At 35.8% G+C, this 27,708-nt stretch overlaps 1 protein-coding gene and 1 non-coding gene across 2 annotated transcripts in view; one reads left to right on the top strand and one right to left on the bottom strand.

Annotated features, from left to right (window-relative positions):
• Positions 1 to 27,708, top strand: part of LOC136036795 (protein furry-like) — a gene marked incomplete in the record, with an annotated part of 187,120 nt that overhangs the window by 67,563 nt on the left and 91,849 nt on the right. Inside the window, 4 exon segments of the mRNA XM_065719126.1 lie at positions 5,591 to 5,766; positions 11,256 to 11,530; positions 14,255 to 14,409; positions 16,178 to 16,335. Of these exon segments, the coding sequence (XP_065575198.1) occupies positions 5,591 to 5,766; positions 11,256 to 11,530; positions 14,255 to 14,409; positions 16,178 to 16,335 (764 nt within the window).
• Positions 873 to 944, bottom strand: Trnat-cgu (transfer RNA threonine (anticodon CGU)). The gene has a single exon. It is a non-coding gene; the product is annotated as a tRNA-Thr (tRNA).

The following is a 27,708-nucleotide window of genomic DNA, read 5'->3' as shown; positions in this document are numbered from 1 at the left end:
TCTTCTACCATTGTAGGATTTATACTAAAATTTATCTTTGAATTAACTATTTGAGCAGCTTCCTCGGCTGTTTCTTCTGTCATTTTAAGATCTATACTAAAAATTTCTCTTTACGTGCTAAGCTTGCTAAAGCTCAACAATTTATAATAAACCTCAATATTTTAAGTATCTGTTTTAAGGTTTTCGAATTAATTTAATCTATTGTTAAAATATTTCGAAATATTTATGCAATTCCCAGGTTTTACGTTGTAGTTTGTTTTCTTTTTCTTCTTCATTTTTCAGACTTCATATGTCTGGCGTAACAGACAAAGTGTAACAGATATAACACACAGACAACTTATTTTTATATATATAGATATTATTTTTCGTAATGGATATGCCATTCCTTTTGTCAATAACACAATTAAATGTAGACTAAAAAAGCATTCCCTTAAAATCAAAGATATTTCACAATGTGAGGCTCCTGGTAAGTCCTCAAATATAATCAATCTTCCGTAATCCCAAAAATCGGAACAAAACTTAAAAAATTTCGCACAAAAAATAATCTGTATGCAGTTTTCACTAATAATTTTAAAATCGGAAATTTCTTAAGCTCTGCTAAAGATAAAACCGCAGTTGCTCGCCAAAGAGGATTTATCAAATACCATGTGACTGTGGCAATTACTATGTTGGCAGAACTCATCAGAGTCTAGGAAAACGGCTACACTAGCATAGAGAAGACATAGACAAAGCATTGATTTCTAATAGTTCTAATAATTAGACTCAAAATAACAAAAACAGAATAAACGATTTGTCAGTTTGGTGAATAAAATCCAGTTACATTACCGTGTGCCTAGATTTAATTGGCGTCATAGCTTTAAAAGTAATAAATGTGCCTCTGCTGAGGATTGAACTCAGGACCCCTGGTTTACGAGACCAGTGCTCTACCACTGAGCTACAAAGGCTTATTAATTGATGACGTTTAAAAACCATTTCATTATTTTGATAGGGAAAAAAAAAATGGCAGAATTTATTTACGCCTCCAACATTTATCCGACAATTATTGAATTTTCTGACAAATGTACGTCACTGGGTCAAGAATGCGAGAAAATTGGTTAACAAAGAAGACTTCAAAAAAGACCCATTATATAATTTAGATGGAAGAAATGCTTGTTTGTTAATACTTCCTATCTGTTTAACGGTAAGCTTGCACCAATCCCCTGATGAAAGTTGAGACTGGAATGTTACAAAGCTAAAAACAATTATCGTATTGAGATTTTGACTGACGAATTTAGATGTTTTGTACTAGACTTTTTAGGAGTTTTCAGAAAGGCATCTCTCAGGGGATGGAAACATGATTTTTTTTTCTTCAGGTAATTAAGATGGCGTGTATAGACAGAGAGTAGGACTCATGATGATATTAGAGAGCTTTTAAGTCTTGCTTCGATTGGAAATGCAATAGAATTCTGGTTCCTTATTTTACGACTAAAAAGGGCTATGTATCAGTCGTAGTAATGTATGCCCCTGTAGAACTGACTGACGGAGATAGGCCTAGTGGTGACTCAGATGGATTTTACTTACATTGACAGAAGCAAATAGACAGGATCCCAGGTACAAATATGGCATTTCTATTAGGTGGAGAAAGCATTAAAATATGAACTAAGGAGATGTGAAGTGGAGGCGATGGATAAAATTGCTGAGGATCTGGAAGATGCGGCTAGACGGCATAATAGTAAAATATTATACTGGCATGTTAATAAATTGAAAGGGAGTAGCCAATCCGGACTAGTCCCAGTTAAAGATAGAAATGGGGCCACAATTAGTGATAAGGAAAAAGTTAAAGAAAGATGGGTGGAACATTTTGAGAATTTGCTAAACCGAGATACAGTTGCAGGAAAAGATATAGATGAAAATGAAAAAGTTTGTGATACCTTGGATGTGAACGAAGATTTGTTTAGTGAGTAAGAATTAGCGACAGTACTAAAAGGATTAAAAATAATAAGGCTCCAGGTGCTGATAGTATGATTAATGAGTTTCTTAAATTTGGTGGCTCTGAGGTTAGGAATAAGCTACTGAAGATTATGAACATGATTTTTGAAAACGGGGAAGTACCCAATGATTTTAGGAAAACCTTAATTAAACCACTGTATAAGAAAGGTGACAAGAGTGAGTGTCGTAATTATCGAGGCATTAGTCTGGTCTCTGTAGGTAGCAAATTACTGAGTAATATGATACTTTTTAGACTGAGACATGCTGCAGACAAAGTTTTAAGGGAAGAACAATGCGGTTTTAGAAAAGGTAGAGGATGTGTCGACCATGTTTTCACTCTTAGGTTAATAATTGAGAAGTCCCTTCGATGTCAAACACCTTTGGTCCTTAGTTTTATCGATTATGAGCAAGCTTTCGATTCTGTTGATAGAACAGCGTTAACAAAGGTCTTATCGTTATATGGTATACCAGAATAATACATTAAAGTGATTTGCGCTATGTACGAGAATAATACTGCTGCGGTTAAGGTAGGAAATGAGGTTAGCAACTGGTTTTGTATTAAATCAGGAGTTAAGCAGGGTTGTGTTCTATCCCCCTTTATATGGATCATTTTGATGGACTTCGTCTTAAGGAGCACAGGAAGGGCAATTGGAGACCATGGAATCAAATGGGGAGGAAGAACGCTCCTGGACTTAGATTATGCTGATTATTTAAGCATATTAGATGAAAGTGTGAGCAAAATGAATGAATTTTTAGAGGTTTTACGAGTTCAGGGTGCTAAAATAGGCTCGAAAATTAATGTTAAGAAGACTAAGTCACTAAGGCTAGGAATAAGTGAAGATGAACAGGTGACATTAGGTAGCGAAAAGATTGATCAGGTTGGGAGCTTCAGTTACCTTGGTAGTATTATTAGTAAAGATGGTGGGAGCAGTGAAGATGTTTAAAGTAGAATAGCTAAAGCTCAGGGTGTTTTTTCACAGTTAAAAAAAGTTTGGAAGAATAGAAAGATAAGTCTGCAAACCAAGATTAGAATATTGGAAGCCACAGTGATGACAGTGGTCAAATATGGCTCTGAAGCATGGGTACTCCGAAAAGCAGATGAAAATTTACTAGATGTTTTCCAGAGAAATTGCCTACGGATTGTTCTGGGTATCCGGCTGAATGACCGTATTTCAAACAGTAGGTTGTACGAAAAGTGTGGTTCAATCCCGCTTTCTGGGGCTATAATGAAAGAAAGGTTGAGATGGCGAGGCCACGTTCTACGGATGAAGGATGACAGATTACCGAAGATTGTCCTTTTTGGCCAACCGTCTGGGGCTACACGGAAAGCAGGTCGTCCTTGTCTGGGTTGGGAGGATGTCATAAATAAAGATTTAAAGGAAATGGGAACTTCCTGGGAGGGTGTAAAGAGGGAGGCTTTAAATAGATTAGGCTGGAGGAGGAGCGTGCGTAGCTGTGTTGGCCTCAGGCGGCTTGGTGCTGCAGTGAGTTATTATTATTATTAGTAGTAGTAGTAGTAGTAGTAGTAGTAGTAGTAGTAGTAGTAGTAGTAGTAGTAGTAGTAGATTTTAATACCCAGATTGGTTTGGAATTGGGATAGACGGCTCCCTAAAAGAGGTAATTTCGATAATGAGAAGAAAAATAGCAACGGCTGTAGACTGTTGCAATTTTGTAGGTTTGACAATCTACAAAAATAAAAGCATGTTTCATTATAAATCCATTTTCTTAATGTTATATTATCCACAAGCACTGATTTTCCACAATTAAATTGGATAAATAAATTTTATCAATGTTATGGCGTTTTCTTCTTCCTTGTCGCCAAAATTTAAATTAAAGCAGGCGTTTTCGGTCGTTTTTTTTTACAAAATTATAGGATATTTGAAATTGCAAATCTGTAATAGTTTAGAAACAAATTTGGGCTATATATTTGCACATTAGGGGGGTGGGGGTAAAGCATAACATATATTAAATACGTAAACTAGCCATTGCTGTATTTAATATAGTTAAATTTATAGCAAACAATATGACTGGCGTTCATAATAGCCGGCTTTCATATTTTTGACCAAAAACGCATGCTTTTATTTAAAATTCGATGTCAAGGAAGAAGAAAACATCATAACGTTGGAAAAATTAATTTATCCAAATTAATATTGGAAAATCAGTGCTTGTGGATTATATAACATTAAAAAAATTGATTTATAATGAAACAGTAAGTTTGAGATCAATGTTTTAAGGTTCAAGACCAATTTTTTTAGCCTTTTTTATACCCCATATTTAGGTCATTTTTAAGAGGTCAAAAAGTGCTTAGATCTGAATTTCCGGTAGAAGCGATTATTATATTTGTGAAGAGCATAAAAAAAGGCATCGAGTGGTATGTTCACTTTATACGAAAGCCAGTAATACTGTTTGCTATAATTTTACCTGATAATCTAGTTATAAACAATGCAGTACTTGATCATAAGATATGGCCTGTAAGTTGACATGGCAATCACATGATGGTAAGACGGCCAACCTTATTGATTATGTTATTAGATAGTAGACTATCTGGACTGATGAATTTAATAGAAAATTAATTAATTTTAGGACAAGACGGCCAATTTTATTTATTATGTTATTGTAGCTAGTAGACTATCTCTATGGATAAATTCACTAGAAAATTAATTCCATAAGCCTCGCAATCGTCAGAAAGTGAATCATGATTTAACTGTTTAAACCTCTTAAATCTTTGACAGATAAGGGGTTGTGTTACCTTCACATACCCTAGAACAAATGCTGTAAACAATGCAAATTGGTAGCTGTTTAAACATATGTTTTCTTGTGAAAGTGGGTGGAGATGGGGGCCTAGTGACTAGGCCAAAAAGCTTTTTATTTCTGGTCAGTTTGAAACTTACAGCAGTAAGGTCATGGCCAAAAGGGTGCTTAATATGCTACAAGAATTCCAGGGCATCGCTGCCCCTCATAAGAAAATTGAGCCGGAAAAGTGGCCTCACTTTTTTGTCTGCTCGGCTCTAAACTTATATCTTCAAGTCCTCAGAATAAATCCAATGCAGAAGGTAAAATGAAATAAAAATGCTTAGGTTAAAAAATACTTTTAGCCCCCTCTCCTCCCCCCAAAAAAAAGGGCCAGAAAAGGATAAACAGGACTTTCTCCAGCCACTTCTCATGGAAAGGTGGTTATAGAAACATAGGAGGGCGGTCATTTTATCGGAAATGAACGTTTTATTACTCCTTTTAAGGTTCGAAAGTCATTCGAAGGAATTTAGCCTCCCCCCATGACTTTTTCTGCCACTCAAACCGCAGCAATTCTAATGGTATTTAATGAAAATGTTGAAATAGTAGTTTGTTCAGAAGTATCTATGTAGTATAATTGTGCCCCTGCAAGTGGATTAAAAATTATGGCTCTTTTTGACTTTTTGTCTTATTTCCAAAAAACCATAAGATTCGCCTTTTTTTGGGTATTATGCTGTCACAAATTGCAGGAACGTAGAGATATGGTTAAACTGTGTAATATCTGACATGTAATTAAAATAAAGATATGAAGCTGATGAAAAAAGCTTTATTTTTATTCCTCTGTAAATACTCTATATTTTGTAATGTGATTATTTTAATTCTACAATTTTAGTGACTTGCATCTTCCCGGAGGAAGTGATGGTGGACATCTACCCTCTCCGTGTGTGGAATTTATTGACGGCTTGCGACTGTGCCTTGAATCAGATCCTGATAAAGATTCGCCCTCCGGAAAAGAAGTTCGGATAGCCTACACTAACTTTACTCAAAAGCTTATCACTAGCTTTCCTCGTAAGTAAAAAAATTTGATATAATAAATTATTTCATACAATGTTGAGTTGAGATTGAGCCGTCCTAGCCGAGTGGTTGGCACTCTAGACTTGAAATCCTGTGTCTCTAAGGCAGGGTTTTGGGTTCTAGTGTCGCTTATTATTTGGTTCCGAGTGAGGGTCAGTGATGTGACTGTGTAAGCTCAGCCAGAGTCGACTCAGCTCCAAGTCGTCATCTGAAGAAACCTGGGAGAAAAACACGCTCAAAATATAAAAGTTCCATGTGTCCTATGGCTCGTATGGAATCAAGCTACGAATCTAGCTACGCGTCTAGATAAGTTCGTCTTCGTAACGCGAGCCAAGTGATCCATCCTCCAGGATCATTTTAATGAATGTTTCAAATTCTGCTTCAAACAAGGTCAATGCAATGGCACCCTTGCACACCTCAAGCCATGCTATATTGGGACAAGCTCACCTCCACTCCCTTTAGTCTTGCGGAGTGGTATCCATGATCCTTGAATCACCACTACTGCCCATGCAAAAATTTGAAAAGGCAAATTTGAAAAAAAAACTAAAAAATAAAACTTGCTGGAAAAATCGTAAATATCTCAAGGTTTAGGGAATGAAGGGGGAGTCACAGTCCCGTACGCTTTCTTTTTTTTCACGTGTACCTGGTTGAGCTACATGAGCTTAAACGATCTGTAGTAATTATCACACGATTCAGTTAATTATTTTTGAAATTTTTATTTACTCTGCCAAATTTTCAATTACTTTTTTTATTAACTTGATTCTAGAAAACTGCCAGTGAAAACCCAATATAGCACCGAGCTACCTGAAACCAACAAAGCCAAGCACAATCGTTTCCCACCCTACTTTGTTGGGAGCTTCCAAGTTCCTGCTTCCTGTAAATATATCATCAGGAAATCTTCTTACCTTATTCGAGGACTTCCTTCTTTTTGTCTCGCTCCAGCTAAATCGCCAAAAAGTACAGGTACTTACGCAGGCTTTTTGTGAAGGGGGGTGAGGTGCAATAATAAAAAAATAACGTTTCATAATTTGAGTAATAAGCGCCCAGAGATTTGGGAAGCTATGGATCTTGGCGGAGAAAAAGCGAGCCCCATGCAATCTCCACTGCGCATGTCGCAGAAAAAGTACCATTTTTGACAATCATCCTTCATGTGTAAAATTGGAAAACACTAGGAAAACAATGGGTTCTATCACTGTCTTAGCTCTATGACTATCTACCTTGGTTCTACTGCCCTAGCAATGACGCATGGACGGATAATAGATAAACATATCTATTAACAAATGAAGTAACCTCCTTTTCATACAATCCTAATCTCACTCAATTGGACTATCTGTCTTGGCTTTTTCTGCAATTAGCCATGACCTTATGCCCACAACTATTCCATTTTAATTCAAATCATGACACAAACTGTATTGTTTCATTGAATTTTATAGCATCTGAAGTTGATCTGAAAAATCAACTGAAAAAGTACCATTTTTGGCAATCTACCTTCATATGTAAAATTTGCCCTGACCATTTAAATGTTCCCTTCGTCACAGCTCTAGAAGTTCTGAACTAGAATAAAAATCGAACCACTCTTTCCGCACAGCTTATTGTTCAAAATAAACTGTTTGATGCTTCAATGATGCTAGTAAAAACTATTAAAAATTATGTTAATAGTAGCATTACTCCCTAAAAACATAATTTGCCTAGAATTATGTGTAGAATAGTGCTTGATATTTATATATGCTAAAAATGTATTAAATGTGATATATTTTCAATGTATTAAATTTAATAAAATAAATTAAACGAACAGTATATGCTTAATAGTTAAATATGATAATCAGTCTTTTGCTTTGGCATGAATATCGTAATGAACCTTGATTATTGTGTTGATATATTATTGATATATTTGGTTACTACTGGTGATTGCGCTATCGATCCCTACGAGTCACTTATTGAGTCATATATTTATATATATATATATTGTCACTCAAAGAAGATATATTGGCTCTGGGGCCGGGTAACTGCCGCATATATTTAACAATTATTGATTTTAGTCCATCTTCAGTTTGAAAGTGGTGCATGCCTGCTTGCCTGCTAGAAAGGAGCTTTCCACTCGAAAGCAGAAACATGGTTTTATGAAACGAAAGCTTGGCTGCACAACTTCAGATGCTCCTCTCTGACATAGGCTAAATAACTCCACTTCACTTCGCACACCATAGGTTCTGGCTCGTGGACAAGCAAAAACACCCTTTGTGGCCCAAGGCAAGAGTTCAGCAGAGCTTTCCAAAATGTAATGCCATATTCATCAATCTGGCCTGAGGTCCATACTTTCCGTAAAAACCGCACAGGCTAGACCCTTACCAGTTTCCAGGAATAAGCCGACATCGGCGGCATAGAAAAAAAAAAAAAAAAAAAAAAAAAAAAACGAGACAAAACCAAAGTGTTGCTCTCACAACACAAATACACATTGGATGAATCCCAGACAAAAAATGTTTTCTCTATCTCTTTTGACACTTAAAAGGTGAATGAGAAGTTTTTAGTAATGGGTACAGGTGGATTTGGGGTGTAATGGTTATCTTTAGAGGGCAGTGATAATTTAAAAGAAAATAGGTCTAATTAGGAAAATGGTAACACTTATAATAAGTTCTGATGAGCCCTTATGTTGGGTGTTGCCTCTGAATTATTCGTCTATATTATTTTTTCTATTGTTCGGTAAATGACGACTTATACTTATTGACGACATGACTGCCTGTCCATGGATTATTCTTTATGGTTGATTGTGTGTGGCTATGCTGTTTGACCTATGTGATTGTATGGATGAGTAGGGTTAAGGCCTCATTCAAGTGCTGGTCTATATTAATCACTAATTTAGGAAAACAGTCTTCCTTTTCTCCTTCTGTCTCTTTTTTTTTTTTTTTTTTTTTTTTTTTTTTTTTTTTTTTTTTTTTTTTTTTTTTTTTTTTTTTTTTTTTTTTTTTTTTTTGTGCTGTAGCATTGGTGATTTCTCTTTTCATGATATATATATATATATATATATATATATATATATATACAAGAATGACATTAGTTTTCGAAATTATTTCACTTTATTTGTCAACAGGGCGGATATATATGAAGGGCCTTTTTAGGAGAGGGGATCTAAAAAATTTATACAAGGATAACAAAATAACAAAGGAAATAATGGAGTAACTATAAAATAATATAATTTTTTTTCTACAGATTTATTTCTAAAACATAAACACAACATACCATAAATCAGTAATATGAGCTCAAATCTAAAAAGCAAACAAGAACAAAACACATTCAATATCCTTTCCCCTGTAAAGCTCCATGGCGAGGAAAGAACAAGGCCCAAGGGCCACGAAAAGTCGTTTTTTCAACAACTTAAATTAACCCAGTCAATAGCACAACTTTAGAAAGGCTGGAAATAGAACGCATTGCTTTCGGCTTCATGATTGTAACTCTTAACCGTTTTTTTAAGTCATGTTTGGCACATCCAATGACTAATTCTTGTTTAGTGGTAAATTTAATAATAAATTGAATCGGTTGTTGCAGGGGCATGTGCAAAATTTTTTCAGCCTTTCAGGTTTTTCAGGGGAACGGGAGTAAATCATCAAAATGTGAAAAAAATAAGTGAGCTATAGCAAAACGATTGACAAATATTGAAACAATTTTAAGTACTAATTGATCCATTGCTTATGTACCCACTGCTTACATACCCATGCCGTTGACCTTTAGCCACGTGACATCTGATCTAACGAAAAAAAAGGTTGCAGAAGGAGAGAGGTGAAAAATAAAGACAAACAGACAAACTGGGAAAGTGGAAAAAATTAAATAGATTGAAATATGTGGTAAATTTTTGTTATATTGTCTTAACGAAATGACTGACAATTTACCTAGATCCTGTCACTGTTTGTTAAAATGTCTCTGAATTGATCTTCGTTGCTTTTGCCTCATGAGTAGCTTTTAGGTAGACTCTTGCGGTAAGTCATAAGCGGTCTCAGCTTCTAACCGGTCATGGAAAAAACAGTGGGAAGGTATCAGAATTAAACTGTTGACTTAAAACTCGCTGTTAACATCTAAGACTACTTTAGTTTGAAATCCAATGGGTGTTACCGAGTGATCACATGCGTAATTAAGACTTTCTAATAAAGAGAAATTCAAGCTATGTGCAACGTGGCACATAGATGTGCCACGTTGAGGTGGCACACGTGATTTCTGTCATCTGTTCTAATTTAAAAATATTGAAAGTCCATGGAAATTCTATTGTATCAGCTCATGAATAGCTTTTAGGTAGACTCTTGCGGTAAGTCATTAGCGGTCTCAGCTTCTAACCGGTCATGGAAAAAACAGTGGGAAGGTATCAGAATTAAACTGTTGACTTAAAAGTCAAATTGGAATTGCAACGAAATAGATTCAAAACTAGAGCGAAATCAAAATCTGTAATAGAACACAATCATAAGCCATAGAATAATGATTCACACAACTAAAAAAAAAAAAAAAAAAGTAAGGAGAGTCAGCTATGTTTATTTTTAACTTGGAAAAAAAGGTCAACAGAAACGATTTTGAATACCCAACAACTGCATCTACGGGTATCCTGCGATTGCAACTATTTTCCTTTTCAAGTGAACGTAAAAACGACATTAATTCCTCTCTGATTTTCTTCTCGTTATTATCATAATTTTTTTATTTTCACTTCTTATTTGTTTATCTTCCTTTTTTTCAATCCTCCTTATTGTAATCCATCTTATTGTAATCTCCTTAAGTTTTTTCTTGTTGTAAATTTTTTTTTGTTTCCTATTTTAGTTGATAATCTGGGATAATATGTTGAGGAATGATCTGTTGAATCATTTTTTATTGTTTTCCCATTTTAGACGTCTTATCATCTTCCTTCTTACTGTAATCCTTCTTATTGTAAGCTTCTTAAATTCTTCTAATAGCAGAAATTTCATCTATTTTCTGTTTTAGTTGATACTCGGTGGAACCTGTTGTAGAAGGATCTACTGCATTAGTTTCTTAGTGTTTTCGCTTTTTAGACTTCTTCTCGTCTTTCTCCTTATTGTAATCATTACTTTAATGCTTTTTATTTTCATTTATTTTCTAATTTAACTGATAGGGAAAGTATTGAAGGAGGATCTATTGAAGCACCTTCTTAATCTTTTCTCTCTGATTTTCTTCACATTATTGTCATTGTTTCAACGTTGCTTATTTTCGTTTATTTTCTATTTTAGTTGATAATCAAGAGAATCTGTTGAAGAATTATCTATTGAAGTAGCTTTTTAGTCTTTTCTCTTTTTGGACTTTTATCGTCTTCCTTCTTATTGCAATTATTACTTTAATGCTTTTCATATATTTCCTATTTTAGTTGATGCGCACGGGAATCTGTCGAAAAAGGATCTATTGAAATAGCTTCTTAATATTGTCTTTCTCTTAATCTTTTCTGTATTCTTCTGATTATTATCATTATATTAATGTTTCTTATTTATTTTCTATTTTAGTTGATACTCGGGGGAATTTGTTGAAGAAGGATCTACTGAAGCAGCTTTTTAATCTTTTCTCACAGTGGAGTCCAAATTTCAGTCGTGGTCTAGTTCCAAAAGTCTCAATTGCTCTGTTAGATATGCCACGATATTTAGATGAATTGGAAGTTTCAGCTTTGAAGGCGATGTCAGCTGTCGTTACTTGTGGACCGAGTTTTGATATGCAAATTTTATCCGAAGATGCTCCACTTTACTCTTGGCTTGATTTATTATTAATATCACGAGATCAAAGGGTAAGAGTCAGTGGGGTTTCTAGTAATTTGTGTGACTTTTGCTATCGCGAAAAATTGAGAGAAGAATGAATAACGTTAAAATACTGCTGATTAAAAAGAAATAAAAATAACCAGTGTTTGCTATATTAGATAGTGATTGTTGTTGGCAAGAAGGCTCTGAAAATCCTTTTATCTGGTCAGATTGATTGGTCGGTAATTGTTGCAAGCTGATATTGAGTCTTTCTTATGGAGAGGGACTATCGTGACTTCATACCGTGGTGTGGTGAAGTGACCTACTTCTCAGACAGCGTGGTGATTCTGTGATAAAAGTCACGGGGGGTCATTTGGCTTTGGGGGCAGTTGCCTTTCAGAAGTTCCGGCTGTATTACATTAGGGCCAGTAGTTGTGTTGGTTTTCAGATCTCTGATGGCTGCTTCTATCTCCAGGAGGGGGGGGGGTCTTGAGTCTGTAGCGATTAAAAGGAAACTAGATAGCACAATTGGTCAGAGAGGATGGTTGAATTCAATATATTCTCAATGTGCTCTTTCAATCTATATCAGATTCTACACGTGAATTCTATCTCGTTGCCATGTTCGTCAAGGAGGGAGTAAGTCCTGAGGTCCTTCTTTGGGGCCATTCCCTTCTGTACATATAATATGAGACACCTTTCTTGAAACCCGCCTCGCGCTACTCTCAATTTTTATTAACAGCGACACGGTGAGCATGTTGTATTGCTTTCTTTCTAGCCCGCTTAAATTGCTTGTATCGGTCTCTGCTTTCTCTCCTTTGCTGGTTGGTTACGTTGCACTTTTCGTCGGAGAAATGAATGGCCTCTTCTGTGATCCTAGGCTTTTGGTTAGCCGTGTGCATACTTAGTGTGGAGAGAGTGAAATTTACCCATTACATGTTCATAGTCTACCTGGTCCTTGCCAACAATGCCATCAAAGTGACCAGAGACAAAGATTTCGGGCGGAATCGACTTGAATTTGAGTTTGGAGATAGAAATTTTCAGCCTCATTGTCATCTCTGCTGGAGTCCGGAGCATAAATTTGGATTACTGTTATAATGTTGTAAGTTGAGCCTTTCGGTCACATAATAAGCCGTTCGGAGATTAGAGTTGCAGTAATCCCAGATTTTCTAGCTTTCCTGGACAGTAGAAAGCCGATTCCTTGTCTATATTTTCCGTCATTACGTCCAGAGAGGATAAGGGTGGCGTCGCCATATTTCTCTTCACCAGTGATTCGGTGGTGGGTTTCAGATAAACATCCCAGGTGTACTGGTTTATCTTTCTCAGTAGTAGGTCTATTTTCCATTGTTTGGTAGGGGTTCTGGTATTGAGGATAACTAATTGATAGGGTTGTTTTTAGCAATATAATGTCCTTTGGTGTTGGAGTTGTCATAAGCGTGCAATTTACGGTCGTCACATCGTGGGTTGACCTTGATGCTGTAGCTCTTAACATATGGCCTTCTTCGGTTGCCCCAGACGCGGCAGCACATGTTTTCATGTTCAATTGATTTTTCTTATTCGTCAATATAGGTAAAGAAGGGTTTCTTAGCTGGTTTCACGACACAATCTTAAAAACTGATTAAAAATCTGACATTTATTGTTTTGTTAACAATTGGTAAAAGATTACATTTTTCTTGTTTAACATTTTTTCTTGTTATCTCGTTACTTTTGAACCCTCAAACTTTTGACACATTTTAGATACCCTGTTAATTTTTACCAGAGCTTTAATCAGCATATTTTTGTTATGATTAATATTTCTTCTATATTTTTTTTTGCAAACTGCCCAGTCCAGCAGACTTTAAAATATATTTACGAAACATAAATATTTACTCTGCAGAATCTTTCTCCTACTGATAAACTCTTTTCTTTAGAAAATTTGGAAAGCTTTATGAAGCTTGTACAGTTTTGTGCCTAAAATCAAGTTAAGTTGTTTGACAGCAGTACTGCTGCTTTAGAAAATTTTGTTTTCAAATGAAAATATTAAAAGAAAAAATGTCTACAAAAAGTATATTGTAAAATCTAGTTGGGTGGGGTTATTGCGCCCCCTCAATTACTATCACTTTTACCAATTAGGGCTGGTCAGAGTGACAACTCTGGCCTATATGGGCTTCGGTGCTTTGAATCTTTTACTCAGACTTGGCGGTGGACATGGGTGAATCTCAAAGATTTTTATTGGGTGGCGGGGGAGGCAAGAGGGACTCATATCCGGATAGTCAAGGGGCATGGACTGTATAATATTTTTCTTTAAATTATTGAGGGGGGACTGCCCTCCCCTTCAAAGGACTCCCCTGGCCTCGATCCTGCCATTATAGCCTAAGTACCGTTGTTTGTCAACGCCTTTACTTAGGCCCGGTGCTTTGAATCTTTTACTCAGGGGGCTTCGGTGCTTTTAATCTTTTACTCAGGGGGCTTCGGTGCTTTGAATCTTTTACTCAGACCTGGCGGTGGACATGGGTGAATATCCAAGATTTTTATTGGGTGGCGGGGAGGCAAGAGGGACTCATATCCGGATAGTCTAGGGGTATGGACTGTATAATATTTTTCTTCAAATTATTGAGGGGGGACTGCCCTCCCCTTCAAAGGACTCCCCTGGCCTCGATCCTGCCATTATAGCCTAAGTACCATTGTTTGTCAACGCCTTTACTTAGGCCCTTTTAAGTTAAACATTTCTCGGATGAACACGGGTTTATGATTTTTTCCATGCTCTATCGTAATCCCTTATATATTTTATTCTGTAGGTGAGCAAATTAGGAAGAGATACGGTTGTTTTGCTTCTGGAATGTAATCAAGACTCTTCCGCCCTTTTAGAATGGGTCATAAATCGATGCTATACTGGTGTACCATCTATCAGTGATGGATGTTTCCTCGGCCTTGCAACTATATTCAGCTCAAGGTATTATTGTTATTTTTTTTCTCACTGATGTGCTCAGCTTTATTACGTTTGCAATTTCACTGCAAAATAAAGAGGATAAACGGTTGTTGAACATCTTATAATTGCCATCTACTAAGCAAAAAAGAAATGGAAACAAACGTATTTTATTGATAATTTTATGTCATGAAAACGTTGCTTAGGAGATTCAAATATGTTGTATATATACCTTATGAGTGAAATAGTTCTATTAAGTTGCCTGCAAGATGGTAAGAGGAAGGCTGGACCACCCAAATGTGACTAGGAAAAAGCTACAAAAATGAATTTAAATCTTATTATCCTGGCAGGTGGCCAAAGCTGAGGCAGTGAACCGCTTGGGATCGAAAAAAGTGTGTTTGTATATGATAGATTAACGCTGTAATGGGTTTATAAGAATAGTTGTAAACCAAGTTCATTTGTTTAATAAACTAGCCAAAAAGCTCCGTTATTTCCCCTTGGCTAGCGAAAATTTCACTTTCTGTGCTTGTTATCGCAGACCTCAGTTCACCAACGATGGCTTGGGATTTCGGCACTATCAATCTACTCGTGCTCCGATTGGGTGGTGGTTGGGTCTTTAGCCTTTGCGACTAGAACCTTGTTTCGCTCAGACTCAGGATCAGAATGGGTTCGTTGCTGGGGCCTTAAAGGAATCTGGGACGTTACCATTCCGAACTATGATATACGGACATGACCTTATCTAGAAGGGGGGGGGTTACCTGGTTTGAATCCCTACACCTCCCCGAAATATCTGTTCAACCCGTACAAACGTAACAAAAATACACAAATTTTTGACTGCAGAAACCTTAACAATCATTATTTTTTAACCCTCCCCCCTAAGATTTTTTTGTACAATCTCCCCCCCCCACACCCCCGAAAAAAACTCCTATATACGTCCCTGTACATGGGGTTTATTTATAACTTTTCGGTCTTTTGGTGATTTTTAGGCCTTTTTATTTGTTCTGAGTGAAGTATTTAACTTTTTTTTCTTCTTTTTTTCCAAATTAGGATCTAAATCTTCTTGAAAAATTGGAAAATTGTCCCATTTACAACAACTTTCAACTAATACCTGAAGTATTTAAAATCTAGAAAACCATGTACATTAAATTTCAAAAATTTATTTCGGTAGATTGATGGAGCTGGATTTCAGCTATAGAAGGAAAGTCATAATAGAATAGTTCTATTTTATATGCCAACTAATTTCCGCTAGTACTTAAAACGAGACTATGACTTATTACATTCTCGCTAAGTAAACAATTGTGTTGTTTCCTTTAAATCATCCCTAGTGGTACGAGTCAAGAGAAGGAGAAACCTGTAACATCAGCTCGCGGTCGCCATCTGGTGGCACTTTTAAAAGTCCAAGTAGATGACGCTACTGCCAAGCGAGGTGAATAAAGTTCGTATAGAGTGATACGAATAAAGTTCGTATTTAATTTGCATGACAATGGCATTACGAAAAGTCAGGAACACTAAGTCTTTGGTTACTTGCACTATCACTGCAGGAAACTAAAAAAAAACAGCACAAAGCAAGCTAAATTGAGATGACGAGGCTCAGCTATTTCGCAGCGCTCACAGGATCATTCCCATCCCCATAATGTTGTCTATTGTTGATATATTAAAATCCTAGGGGAGCAAAAAATATATTCCCATTTCATTGGGAACATAAACCTTAATCTGGATACGTTTCAGAAATTCAATATAACTTTGAGCTATTTTTTACTTTTCTATCATGACTAATTCTTTTCTTTTACGATAGACCTGACTATGACGCTGGTAATCATATAGCGGTCCTAAACGTCACTCTTTTAATGACCGGGAATCCTCGTAACGAAGTTCAGGATATTGCTCTCCAGCTACTCCCAATACTCGATCGTCAATTTTTTGGTGCATCTCCAGTAATTGCTGACGACGAAGGTAACTTACACATTTTCTCATTATAAAAATAGGTATTGACTCATTCTATAGAAAATCACCAAAATAGTAATTTCACTTATGCTCATTAAGTGGGACACACAGCTATTGACATTTATTCACAATTAATAGTATGCCACTCCCAATACTTTATCGTCAATTTTTTGGTATATTTCCAGTAAGTACCGACGGCATAGGTAACTATTACACATTCTCTCTTTTTGAATATGCTTTAATCCGCTTTGTAACTGAAATTACCAGAATAGCAATTTTAGTTTTACACATTTATGTTGAACAAGTAGTTACTGACGTTTATGCAAATTTAATAGTAGGCTTTTCGATCGTCAATTTTTGATGTAACTAGCTGATGGCAAAGGTAACTATTAGAAATTCCCTCTTTGTGAAAATATACTTCCATCTGTTCTGTGAAAAAGTACTCAAATGATAATTTCACTTATGGGCGTTTATGCAGGACACACAGATAAACGTGTTTTGAAATTTGCCAAATAAATAAACAATATTTTTTTTCTACCTTCTTCTTTCTTTTTCACGGCCATCATGAACCGTAATGAAGTCAGAACAGCTTCAATACATTTTGTCGGGAGAATATAAAGCAGTAGTTTTGACCCTGAGAAGAGCGATTGTGTTCTTTACCAAAGGGTTGTTGCGTAAAAAAAAAAAAAAAAAAAAAAAAAAAAAAAAAAAAAAAAAAAAAAAAAAAAAAAAAAAAATTGGAATTTGTCCCTTGTACAAGTTCAGCTGAACTTATATAAGGAGTATAAACCCGAATTCAGCAAACGATCACCCCAGGTGAAAAAAAAGCAGAGACACGCGTTCATGAAACTAAAAATATGAAATAATATTCTCGTAGTTAGGGGCTGATAACTCTTCTAGGTGGTTTTTGGGCATTCCAGATTTAATTGCATCTTTCATTAAGATTGGATCACTGTTTGGGATTGTCCCTTTCTGAAATAATGTAAATTTAGGTAGTAACTTTTGACGAGTATTGTTAAACCCAATAAATTTAAATATTAGGAGTCTTCATAAAATAGTGATTTTTTTTTTTTTTTGAGAGAAAGATGGGTTTATTAATATAAATAACAAAACAAAACAAGCAAATGGCCCGAAGCAAAGCTTGTTTGGGCTTACAACCCCAATACACATACAAATAAAACAATACGAAAAAGAAGAAAAAATAAAAAGAAAAGAAAAGGAAAAGAAAAAAGAAAGAAAGAAGAAGAAAAAATCAATTACACTGCATTTCAATCGAAACGGATTTACACTTCAAAAGAGACAAAACAAAAAGAAACTAAAACCACTTTACCAGTATCGCCAAAATCAAAACCAACATATTGGCTCCACTTGAGGTCCACTCAACTATCAAAACCATAAATATTAAGGCAAAATAGCTTTAATTCCCGCCGAAATTCAAAAAAACTATCCATGTTTCTCAAAGTCGTAGGTAAACAATTCCATGCATGGGGTCCTAGATGCCGAATAGAAAATTGAGATCTACGGGTAATAGCAAGCGGACGACGAATTATATCGGACTGTCTCGTAGAATGTGTATGAATATCACTTCCTAATTCAAACATACTTTTAAAACATGTTGGTAAACAATTTTGAAAATATTTATATATAAACAGGCTTCGATAAAAAATAAGAAGTCCTGCTAAAGGCAAGATTTTGCATTCTATATACCTCTTTTGTACCGAGTCTTTATAACCTACACCACATAACACTCGAAGCGCTTTATTCTGCCAAACTCGAACACGATGGAGATGAGAAGGAAATGTACTACCCCAAACATTGCAACAATATAGCAGATAAGGATGAATTAAGGAATAATATATTGTTCTTAAAATATCTCTTGGGAAAATATACTGCAACTTTCTTAAAATGCCAACATTCCTAGCGAGTTTAAGACTAATATAATCTATATGTTCTCTAAAGCTGAGACATTCATCAATTAAAACTCCTAGATATTTTGTACTATTTTGTACAATTTTGTTCCATAGTCCAACATTGTATGCATATTGAAAATCATTTTCAGATTCTTAGGAAGTTTTAAAGGAGGTGTGAGATTAATATAAGATTCTTTGAGCGTCGCCAAGGAAAATGCATAGGAAGCTCTGACCTCATGTGTAGGGTGTTTAAACTACAGTTGGACTGCGGCAATTCAAAAGGTGTTATTCAAGGTTATTCATATCATAATGCAGGAGTTTAAGAAGAGTTAGCGGCCACTCGAGTGGGCGTGGGAAATAGTATCCTGAGCGCGAGGAATGACGCTTTGGGTGATTTTGTTCCATAGTCCAACATTGTATGCATATTGAAAATCATTTTCAGATTCTTAGGAAGTTTTAAAGGAGGTGTGAGATTAATATAAGATTCTTTGAGCGTCGCCAAGGAAAATGCATAGGAAGCCCTGACCTCATGTGTAGGGTGTTTAAACTACAGTTGGACTGCGGCAATTCAAAAGGTGTTATTCAAGGTTTTGTCAATTTGAGATACTTGAACGACCCTTTTCCCTATCTTTTTTGTTCCTCAAGACCCTAGAATTATGGAAACAGTTGGAAATTGAAGCATTTAGTACAAAAATTATTCCTGTCCTTCTGCTTATGACAACTACTCATTACTAACTGATTCCAGTTTTCTGCTTTCTTGTAGAATTTTTCACAAAAATTATTCCTGTCCTTCTGCTTATGACAACTACTCATTACTAACTGATTCCAGTTTTCTGCTTTCTTGTAGAATTTTTCACAAAAATTATTCCTGTCCTTCTGCTTATGACAACTACTCATTACTAACTGATTCCAGTTTTCTGCTTTCTTGTAGAATTTTTCAGCCGAACCGAGCTTGTTTGCCATTAAATAAAAGTAAAACAAAGTTTTTCAACTGGGAGTGGGGGGTAGCGTTATTTCTTGGAGCGAAAAGAAGGTTTTCCGTATATGACTTTGGTTCCTTGACTTTTGCTCTTTAAGCTACAGTCTTAAAGTTGTTTAATAATACTTTTCATTCAACTTGACAGTTTTTCTCTCCAAATTGACGGGTGAACAGTTTTTCTTAAAGAACTGCAATAAATAGTCAAACTTGAGCGTAAAGAACTAGGTTTGAGGAAGGGGCAGCCTCCCTCATATGCGGAATAATTTCTGTTTGTTTTGGGTTTTAGCGTTGCCCCTTACTCTCGGTTGAAAACTTTTTTTTTTATATTAAATTCCTGACCATTTTCCAAACCATTCCAGTAAATACCTTTCCGTAACCCCCCCCCCCCCCCCAAGTTATACTTCTCCTGGAAAATTCACCGTAAAACTTGCCTGGCCACTAAACATTCTCCTCGAGAAGAATCTTCCCTCCCGCAGAAACATCCATCGCACAAAAAATGAAACTGAGTTTTAGAGGCATTAAATAATTTTTATAATTTTAAACTTCTTTCATTGATTCCCCATTGATGATTTTATGGTTTTGCTCTATTGATTTTGTAGACCTTTTGCGTAAGGCTTAGACTCCTAATTTACTTCAAATGTGGATTTTTTCATGCAGTAAATTAGGAAAATTTTAATCCTGAACAATAATTTTATGTTTATCTTTGAAATAAGAGTCAAGTTCTACAGTTTTTTGTTACATGTAACCCCCTGTCATCACCGTGATTAGATTGACCTATCGCCAGCTGAAGTATCTTGCATTGAAATCCTTATCAATGATAGGGGAAGTGGACAAAAAAAGAATATGTTATATCTGGTGTCGTCAATTGGAAGGGTCAGTGCCCCTTGATTTTGGAGAACCCTTTAGCTTCTGAAAAACACCTTTTTCTTGGTATTTTCGTTAAAAATTGCCACTTGAGTCATGTCTCGATACTTTGTAGTGAATATTTTATTGATTCCACTTGCCTTGTGTCCCCTTTTCTGTACACCTTCAACGGGACTCATTCTCAGGGGGGGGGGGTTTGGGAATCACTACCACAAGGAATTTGTGGAGAAAGAAGAATGTTTGAAAGGAACATGTGAAAGAAAAAAGACCAAAAACTATTTATGTAATACTATCATACTTAGGTCTACTTTTGCAGTATTAGCAGAGTTTTTAACTAGTTTTCTTATTCATTTAAATTGTCAAAGGTGTTTTCTATAGGGTGTTGGCTTGTGAGATGTTTCAAACAGGCTAAATTGGATACTTAGGTCTACTTTTGCAGTATTAGCAGAGTTTTTAACTAGTTTTCTTATTCATTTAAATTGCCAAAGGTGTTTTCTATAGGGTGTTGGCTTGTGAGATGTTTTAAACAGGCTAAATTGGATACTTAGGTCTACTTTTGCAGTATTAGCAGAGTTTTTAACTAGTTTTCTTATTCATTTAAATTGTCAAAGGTGTTTTTCTATAGGGTGTCGGCTTGTGAGATGCTTCAAACAGGCTAAATTGGCTACTTAGGTCTACTTTTGCAGTATTAGCAGAGTTTTTAACTAGTTTTCTTATTCATTTAAATTGTCAAAGGTGTTTTCTATAGGATGTTGGCTTGTGAGATGTTTCAAACAGGCTAAATTGGATACTTAGGTCTACTTTTGCAGTATTAGCAGAGTCTCTAATAAGTTTTCTTCTTCATTTAAATTCTCAAAGGTGTTTTCTATAGGGTGTTGGCTTGTGAGATGTTTCAAACAGGCTAAATTGGCTACTTAGGTCTACTTTTGCAGTATCAGCAGAATTTCTAATAAGTTTTCTTATTCATTTAAATTATCAAAGGTGTTTTTTATAAGGTGTTGGCTTGTGAGATGTTTCAGACTGGCTAAATTGGCTACTTAGGTCTACTTTTGTAGTACCAGCAGAATTTCTAATTCTGCACATTTACTTCAAGTAAGAAAAATACTTATCTCTATAGTCAGAATTGCATCCTGAATCCAAAGTTATTGTGCATTTGCATCAGAAAGGAAATTAATATTCACCATATACAGACCTAGCCTATACCAATTCAGGGTATATATTTGCACGTTAGTGAGTATATGTGTATGTATGTGTATATGTGTGTATGTGTATATGTATGTGTGTATGTATATGTATGTATATGTATGTATGTATATATATATATATATATATATATATATATATATATATATATATGTATATATGTAAGCCCTATAGATAGGTAGAGTAGCTCCATAGGAGGCTTAGGCCAAGTAGGACCTTGTCCCAGTGGGGCCCATAATAGAAACTGGGAAACCCTCCCCTGGGGGTCATAATTACAGGTGGAGGAGGAAGAAGGCCCCTCAAATGTACACTCAGCAGGGCCAACTGCCGTGTTCACGCGTCAGATGAGTTACAAACTTTCTCCCAGTAATGGGTTAAATTGCATGGTGAAGCAGAACACCATCGTGGGAGGATCCTCTATAGGAGGACAACTGCGGCAGGGCGTAAGATCCAGATTTATGGACAACGGCCTCTGTAAAGGGCTGCCTCGACCCTTTCGGGGTACCTGCAAGACTGGGAAACTTGCGGTCAATTTTTCCCACTTGAGGAGTGGCGCCCCTCGAGGAAATTATAGCCTAGTAAACAACACAGCACTCGTACGGGATTCTGATTATTGGATAATTTTCTGGGCTTGGTTTGTTTTGATGGGCGTTTTCGGGCTGAAAAACCTCTTCCTAGCTAATTTATCTACTATGGGCTGCCTCCCCGTAGTAGCATAATATTTGTAGGCATGAATATATAATGAGTCGGAGGTAATAGGCTTGGGACTGTCTGTGCAGGATTTCGACTCTTGTTGATAGAAGAGCATCGCCAAGTGCTGAAAACCATGTTGTGACCAAGATGGGCCCAGGATTGCACAAAGCCTCCAACTTACTGGAGGTCCCAGGGACTTCTTGCTGTCCGGTTCTAAGCCGGCTTAAGCGCTTCGGTGTAGACTTGAGAAGATATGTTGGTCCCCATCCTGCACTGGTATCCGGGATCACTGCTTTTCTTGAGGCCAAAATAATTTCAAAGATTTAAAGAACATGAAAATTGGAACTTGGAATGTTACGACGTTAAAAAATGACTATCGCATCGACATTTTGACTGACGAATTCAGACGGTTTGAACTGGATTTATTAGGAGTTTCAGAAACTCATATCCCAGGGGTAGGAAGCATGAAATTAGGTGACATAGAATTTGTTTACTCAGGAAGGAAGGATGGGGTACATAGACAGGGAGTAGGGCTCATGATGAATAAGGAAGCTGCTAAGTCTTGTTTAGGCTGGGAAGGTATTAATAATAGAATACTAATTGCTCATTTTATGACTAAAAAGTTTAGGGTATCAGTTATAGTAGTATATGCCCCCATTGAACCAACTGATGGAGATACTAGTGACTCAGATGAATTTTACTTACAGTTACAGGAGCAAATAGACAGGGTACCAGGTAGAAATATGGTGTTTTTGCTAGGAGATTTTAATGCCCAGGTTGGTAGAAATAGGGATAGATGGTATCCTAGCCTAGGTAATTTTGGTGTAGGAAAAGAAAACAGTAATGGTTATAGGCTTTTGCAATTTTGTAGGTATAACAACCTAGTTATAACCAATACGGTGTTTGGTCACAAAATGGCCCATAAGTTGACATGGTATTCACGTGATGGTAAGACAGCAAACCTTATTGATTATGTTATTGTAAACAGAAGACTAGTAGGATCAATACAAGATACTAGGGTGTATAGGAGTGCCGTTATTGATGTTAAAAGTAAAGATCACCATCTAGTAGTGTCTAAGGTTAATTTAAAGCTGAAATTTCGGAAGAGTAACTCCCTCCCGGGAAGTTATGATGTTGGTAGACTTCAGGATGAAAATTTGAGAAAAAAATTCCAGGAACAGTTGAGTACTAAACTTGAGGGTTTAAAATTTGACAATGTGGAAGATGGATGGAATAATTTCAGAAAAACAATTTGTGAAGTTGCTGATGGTGTCCTAGGGAAGAGTGCTAAGACAGCAACTAGGAATATTAGTGAAAAAGCTTTAGGTTTAATAGAGAGTAGAAGGGGTTTGTATAAGAATTATCTGAGCGATAGGTCGTATGAAAACAAAAGGAATGTAAAGAAAGTGGAGAAAGCATTAAAATATGAACTAAGGAGATGTGAAATGGAGGCGATGGATAAAATTGCTGAGGATCTGGAAGATGCGGCTAGACGGCATAATAGTAAAATATTATACTGGCATGTTAATAAATTGAAAGGGAGTAGCCGATCCGGACTAGTCCCAGTTAAAGATAGAAATGGGGTCACAATTAGTGATAAGGAAAAAGTTAAAGAAAGATGGGTGGAACATTTTGAGAATGTGCTAAACCGAGATACAGTTGCAGGAAAAGATATAGATGAAAATGAAAAAGTTTGTGATACCTTGGATGTGAAGGAAGATTTGTTTAGTGAGGAAGAATTAGCGACAGTACTAGAAGGATTAAAAAATCATAAGGCCCCAGGTGCGGATAGTATGATTAATGAGTTCCTTAAATATGGTGGCTCTGAGGTTAGGAATAAGCTACTGAAGATTATGAACATGATTTTTGAAAAAGGGGAAGTACCCAATGATTTTAGGAAAACCTTAATTAAACCACTGTATAAGAAAGGTGACAAGATTGAATGTCGGAATTATCGAGGCATTAGTCTGGTCTCTGTAGGTAGCAAATTACTGAGTAATATGATACTTTTTAGACTGAGACATGCTGTAGACAAAGTTTTAAGGGAAGAACAATGCGGTTTTAGAAAAGGTAGAGGATGTGTCGACCATGTTTTCACTCTTAGGTTAATAATTGAGAAGTCCCTTCGTTGTCAAACACCTTTGGTCCTTAGTTTTATCGATTATGAGCAAGCTTTCGATTCTGTTGATAGAACAGCGTTAACAAAGGTCTTATCGTTATATGGTATACCAGAAAAATACATTAAAGTGATTTGCGCTATGTACGAGAATAATACTGCTGCGGTTAAGGTAGGAAATGAGGTTAGCAACTGGTTTTGTATTAAATCAGGAGTTAAGCAGGGTTGTGTTCTATCCCCCTTTATATGGATCATTTTGATGGACTTCGTCTTAAGGAGCACAGGAAAGGCAATTGGAGACCATGGAATCAAATGGGGAGGAAGAACGCTCCTGGACTTAGATTATGCTGATGATTTAAGCATATTAGATGAAAGTGTGAGCAAAATGAATGAATTTTTAGAGGTTTTACGAGTTCAGGGTGCTAAAATAGGCTTGAAAATTAATGTTAAGAAGACTAAGTCACTAAGGTTAGGAATAAGTGAAGATGAACAGGTGACCTTAGGTAACGAAAAGATTGATCAGGTTGGGAGCTTCAGTTACCTTGGTAGTATTATTAGTAAAGATGGTGGGAGCAGTGAAGATGTTAAAAGTAGAATAGCTAAAGCTCAGGGTGTTTTTTCACAGTTAAAAAAAGTTTGGAAGAATAGAAAGATAAGCCTACAAACCAAGATTAGAATATTGGAAGCTACAGTGATGACAGTGGTCAAATATGGCTCTGAAGCATGGACACTCCGAAAAGCAGATGAACATTTACTAGATGTTTTCCAGAGAAATTGCCTACGGATTGTTCTGGGTACCCGGCTGACTGACCGTATTTCAAACAGTAGGTTGTACGAAAAGTGTGGTTCAATCCCGCTTTCTGGGGCTATAATGAAAGAAAGGTTGAGATGGCTAGGCCACGTTCTACGGATGAAGGATGACAGATTACCGAAGATTGTCCTTTTTGGCCAACCGTCTGGGGCTACACGGAAAGCAGGTCGTCCTTGTCTGGGTTGGGAGGATGTCATAAATAAGGATTTAAAGGAAATGGGAACTTCCTGGGAGGGTGTAAAGAGGGAGGCTTTAAATAGATTAGGTTGGAGGAGGAGCGTGCGTAGCTGTGTTGGCCTCAGGCGGCTTGGTGCTGCAGTGAGTTATTAGTAGTAGTAGTAATACTAAGTCTGTCTATCCAAGGGTAATAATTTGAGCTCCTACCATACAATAAAAAGCAAGATTTACTATGATTCAAATTTAACTTATTAAGCTTCATCCAATTTTGTACAAACTCCAGACAAGAACTAATACGACTCAACAGCTGAATTCCTGTTCGTGCAGCCACAGTTATATGAGTGTCATCCGCAAAGCTGGGAACAATTACTTTTTCACCGTCACATCCAATGTCAAGATCATACGAAATCATATTAAAAGCTCTACATAAATCATTTATAAAAATTAGAAATAACAGGGGACCAAGAACAGATCCTTGAGGTACTCCAAATTTAACACTACTGACTGAAGAAACATTATCTCCTAGTTGTACATATTGAGTTCTTTCTTTTAAAAATGAGGACAGTAATTCAAGAAATGGTCCTCTAAAACCGTAATTTTCTAATTTGGCAATGAGTATAAAATGGTCAACGCAGTCAAAAGCTTTTTCAATATCAAGAAAAACAGAAGCGACTTTCATACCATTATCCAACGTATCATTCACAAAAGTTGTCAAAAATAAAACAGCATGCTCAGTAGATAAACCCTTCCGAAAACCAAATTGATTTGGATTAAAAAATGATTTCCTCTCCAAAAATTCAACCATTCTTTTAACTATCAATTTTTCAAACAATCTAGATACTACTGGTAATAAAGAAATGGGCCTATAGTTTCCTATTACATTTTTATCTCCACCTGTATAGACAGGAATAACTTTTGCAATTTTAAAACAACTTGGAAACACTCCAGTCCTTAAACATTCATTAAATAAATACACTAAATGACCGGAAATAACAGGGTAAATATACTTTAAAGTTTTAACTGTTACAAAATCAGAGCCTGAAGCTCCTATTTTTATTTTTTTCAATGTTTCAGAAAGCTCAGAAGCGTTGATTGGCTTCAAATATGCTGAAACATCACTTGTATTCGATAAATATATTTTGTATATATTGTTACCACAGTTTGCGTTGCTTACGACAGTGGTCGCTCCTGGCTTGCAGTTCGTTAAAATGAACTATGGTATTCGTACTTCAGTAAATAGTGAACCTAAAATTATTTAACCCAAAAAGTACTTTCAAATCATAATTATATCTTAATTATTCAAAATTAACTGATAATCAAAGTACTTTGAAATTAAAATAACAGAAAAGTGCTTTTAATTGAAAAAATGATTATGCATTAAAAAATCCCCTCTATTAATAACTATCATAATTATATAATGATAGCTATGCATCTAAACACAGCAAATTAGTAGTTACAGTAATAGACCTAATTCTATTTACAAACAGTATATGGTCGAAATAGGGTATAAATTGGAATTTTGGGTACAGTTCAGAAACCTATTATCATTAATTATAGTTAATTATTTGTTATTATCTGAGTCCTAAGATGGCTCATAACTACAAATTTTACCCCATATATACTTATAATAGGCAAGAGTGGTTAACGTTTTAGTATTTTTTTGCAATTGTACCGAGAAGAATTGATCAAGTTGCTTTATTATCTGGTGTTCTGTAGCCCAAATAATAGCCCATAAATGTAGCCCATAAGTAATGTAGCCCATAAATAATGAAATGATTAATATTAATTAATGATAGTTTCTTTTTGGAGCGCACCCTTTGTTTCGTATAAATAAACTGGGTGTGAATATTTTATTCTCTGTTTTTTAGTATTTTATGCATTTGTACCACGAAGAATTGATCAAATTATTTTATTGTCTGGTGTTGCGGAATGCAAATAATAATAAATTTTTAATTATCGGTAATGACAATTGTATAGAACGCTTTATAGGTTTTTACATAATTTTTTCAAAGAAAGTCAAACTGGGCAAAAATAGAATCAATTAATCTACCAAGCGTAAAACTACCACCGTAGTTTAAATCAGCATCGATAAATAAATGAAGCTCAAAACGAACAGAAATTAAAATAAATAACCGAGTCTAACTCAAAACGAGCAGAAATTAAAATAAGTAGGGCTCAAAACCCCTATGCCTTCCCAAACCCAGATAAAATTTGCACTTTACTGATTTTTTCAATGTTTTCGCTTTTATAACTTTAATAAATCAAATATTACTTACATTTTAAGGAATAAATATCAGAATATCTGTATTAAACTGACAATTCACATTCATTTGTTTTTTTTCAGTAAAGCGCAAATTATATTCTGGCCTTGAGAAGGCATATGAGTTTTGGACCCTACGCATTTAAATTTCTGTTCGTTTTGAGATTGACTCAGTTATATATTGTATTTCTTTTGTACTAACATTTCTTCGTCAAGGTTTTGATATTTTTATGGCATTTTGTATTAACCAAGTGACATATAGCGATCGCAAATTCTGTTGGTCTCTCGGTCTGTCTGTCTGTCGGTCTATCCCGGTTTTGTTACTTTAGGCACTTCCAGGTAAGCTAGGACGATGAAATTCGGCAGGCG

This window comes from Artemia franciscana, chromosome 16 (assembly GCF_032884065.1).
Source record: "Artemia franciscana chromosome 16, ASM3288406v1, whole genome shotgun sequence".
Taxonomy (NCBI): Eukaryota; Metazoa; Arthropoda; class Branchiopoda; order Anostraca; family Artemiidae; genus Artemia; species Artemia franciscana.
The sequence above is the reverse complement of the archived record's forward strand: the minus strand, read 5'-3'. Positions and strand labels throughout refer to the sequence as shown.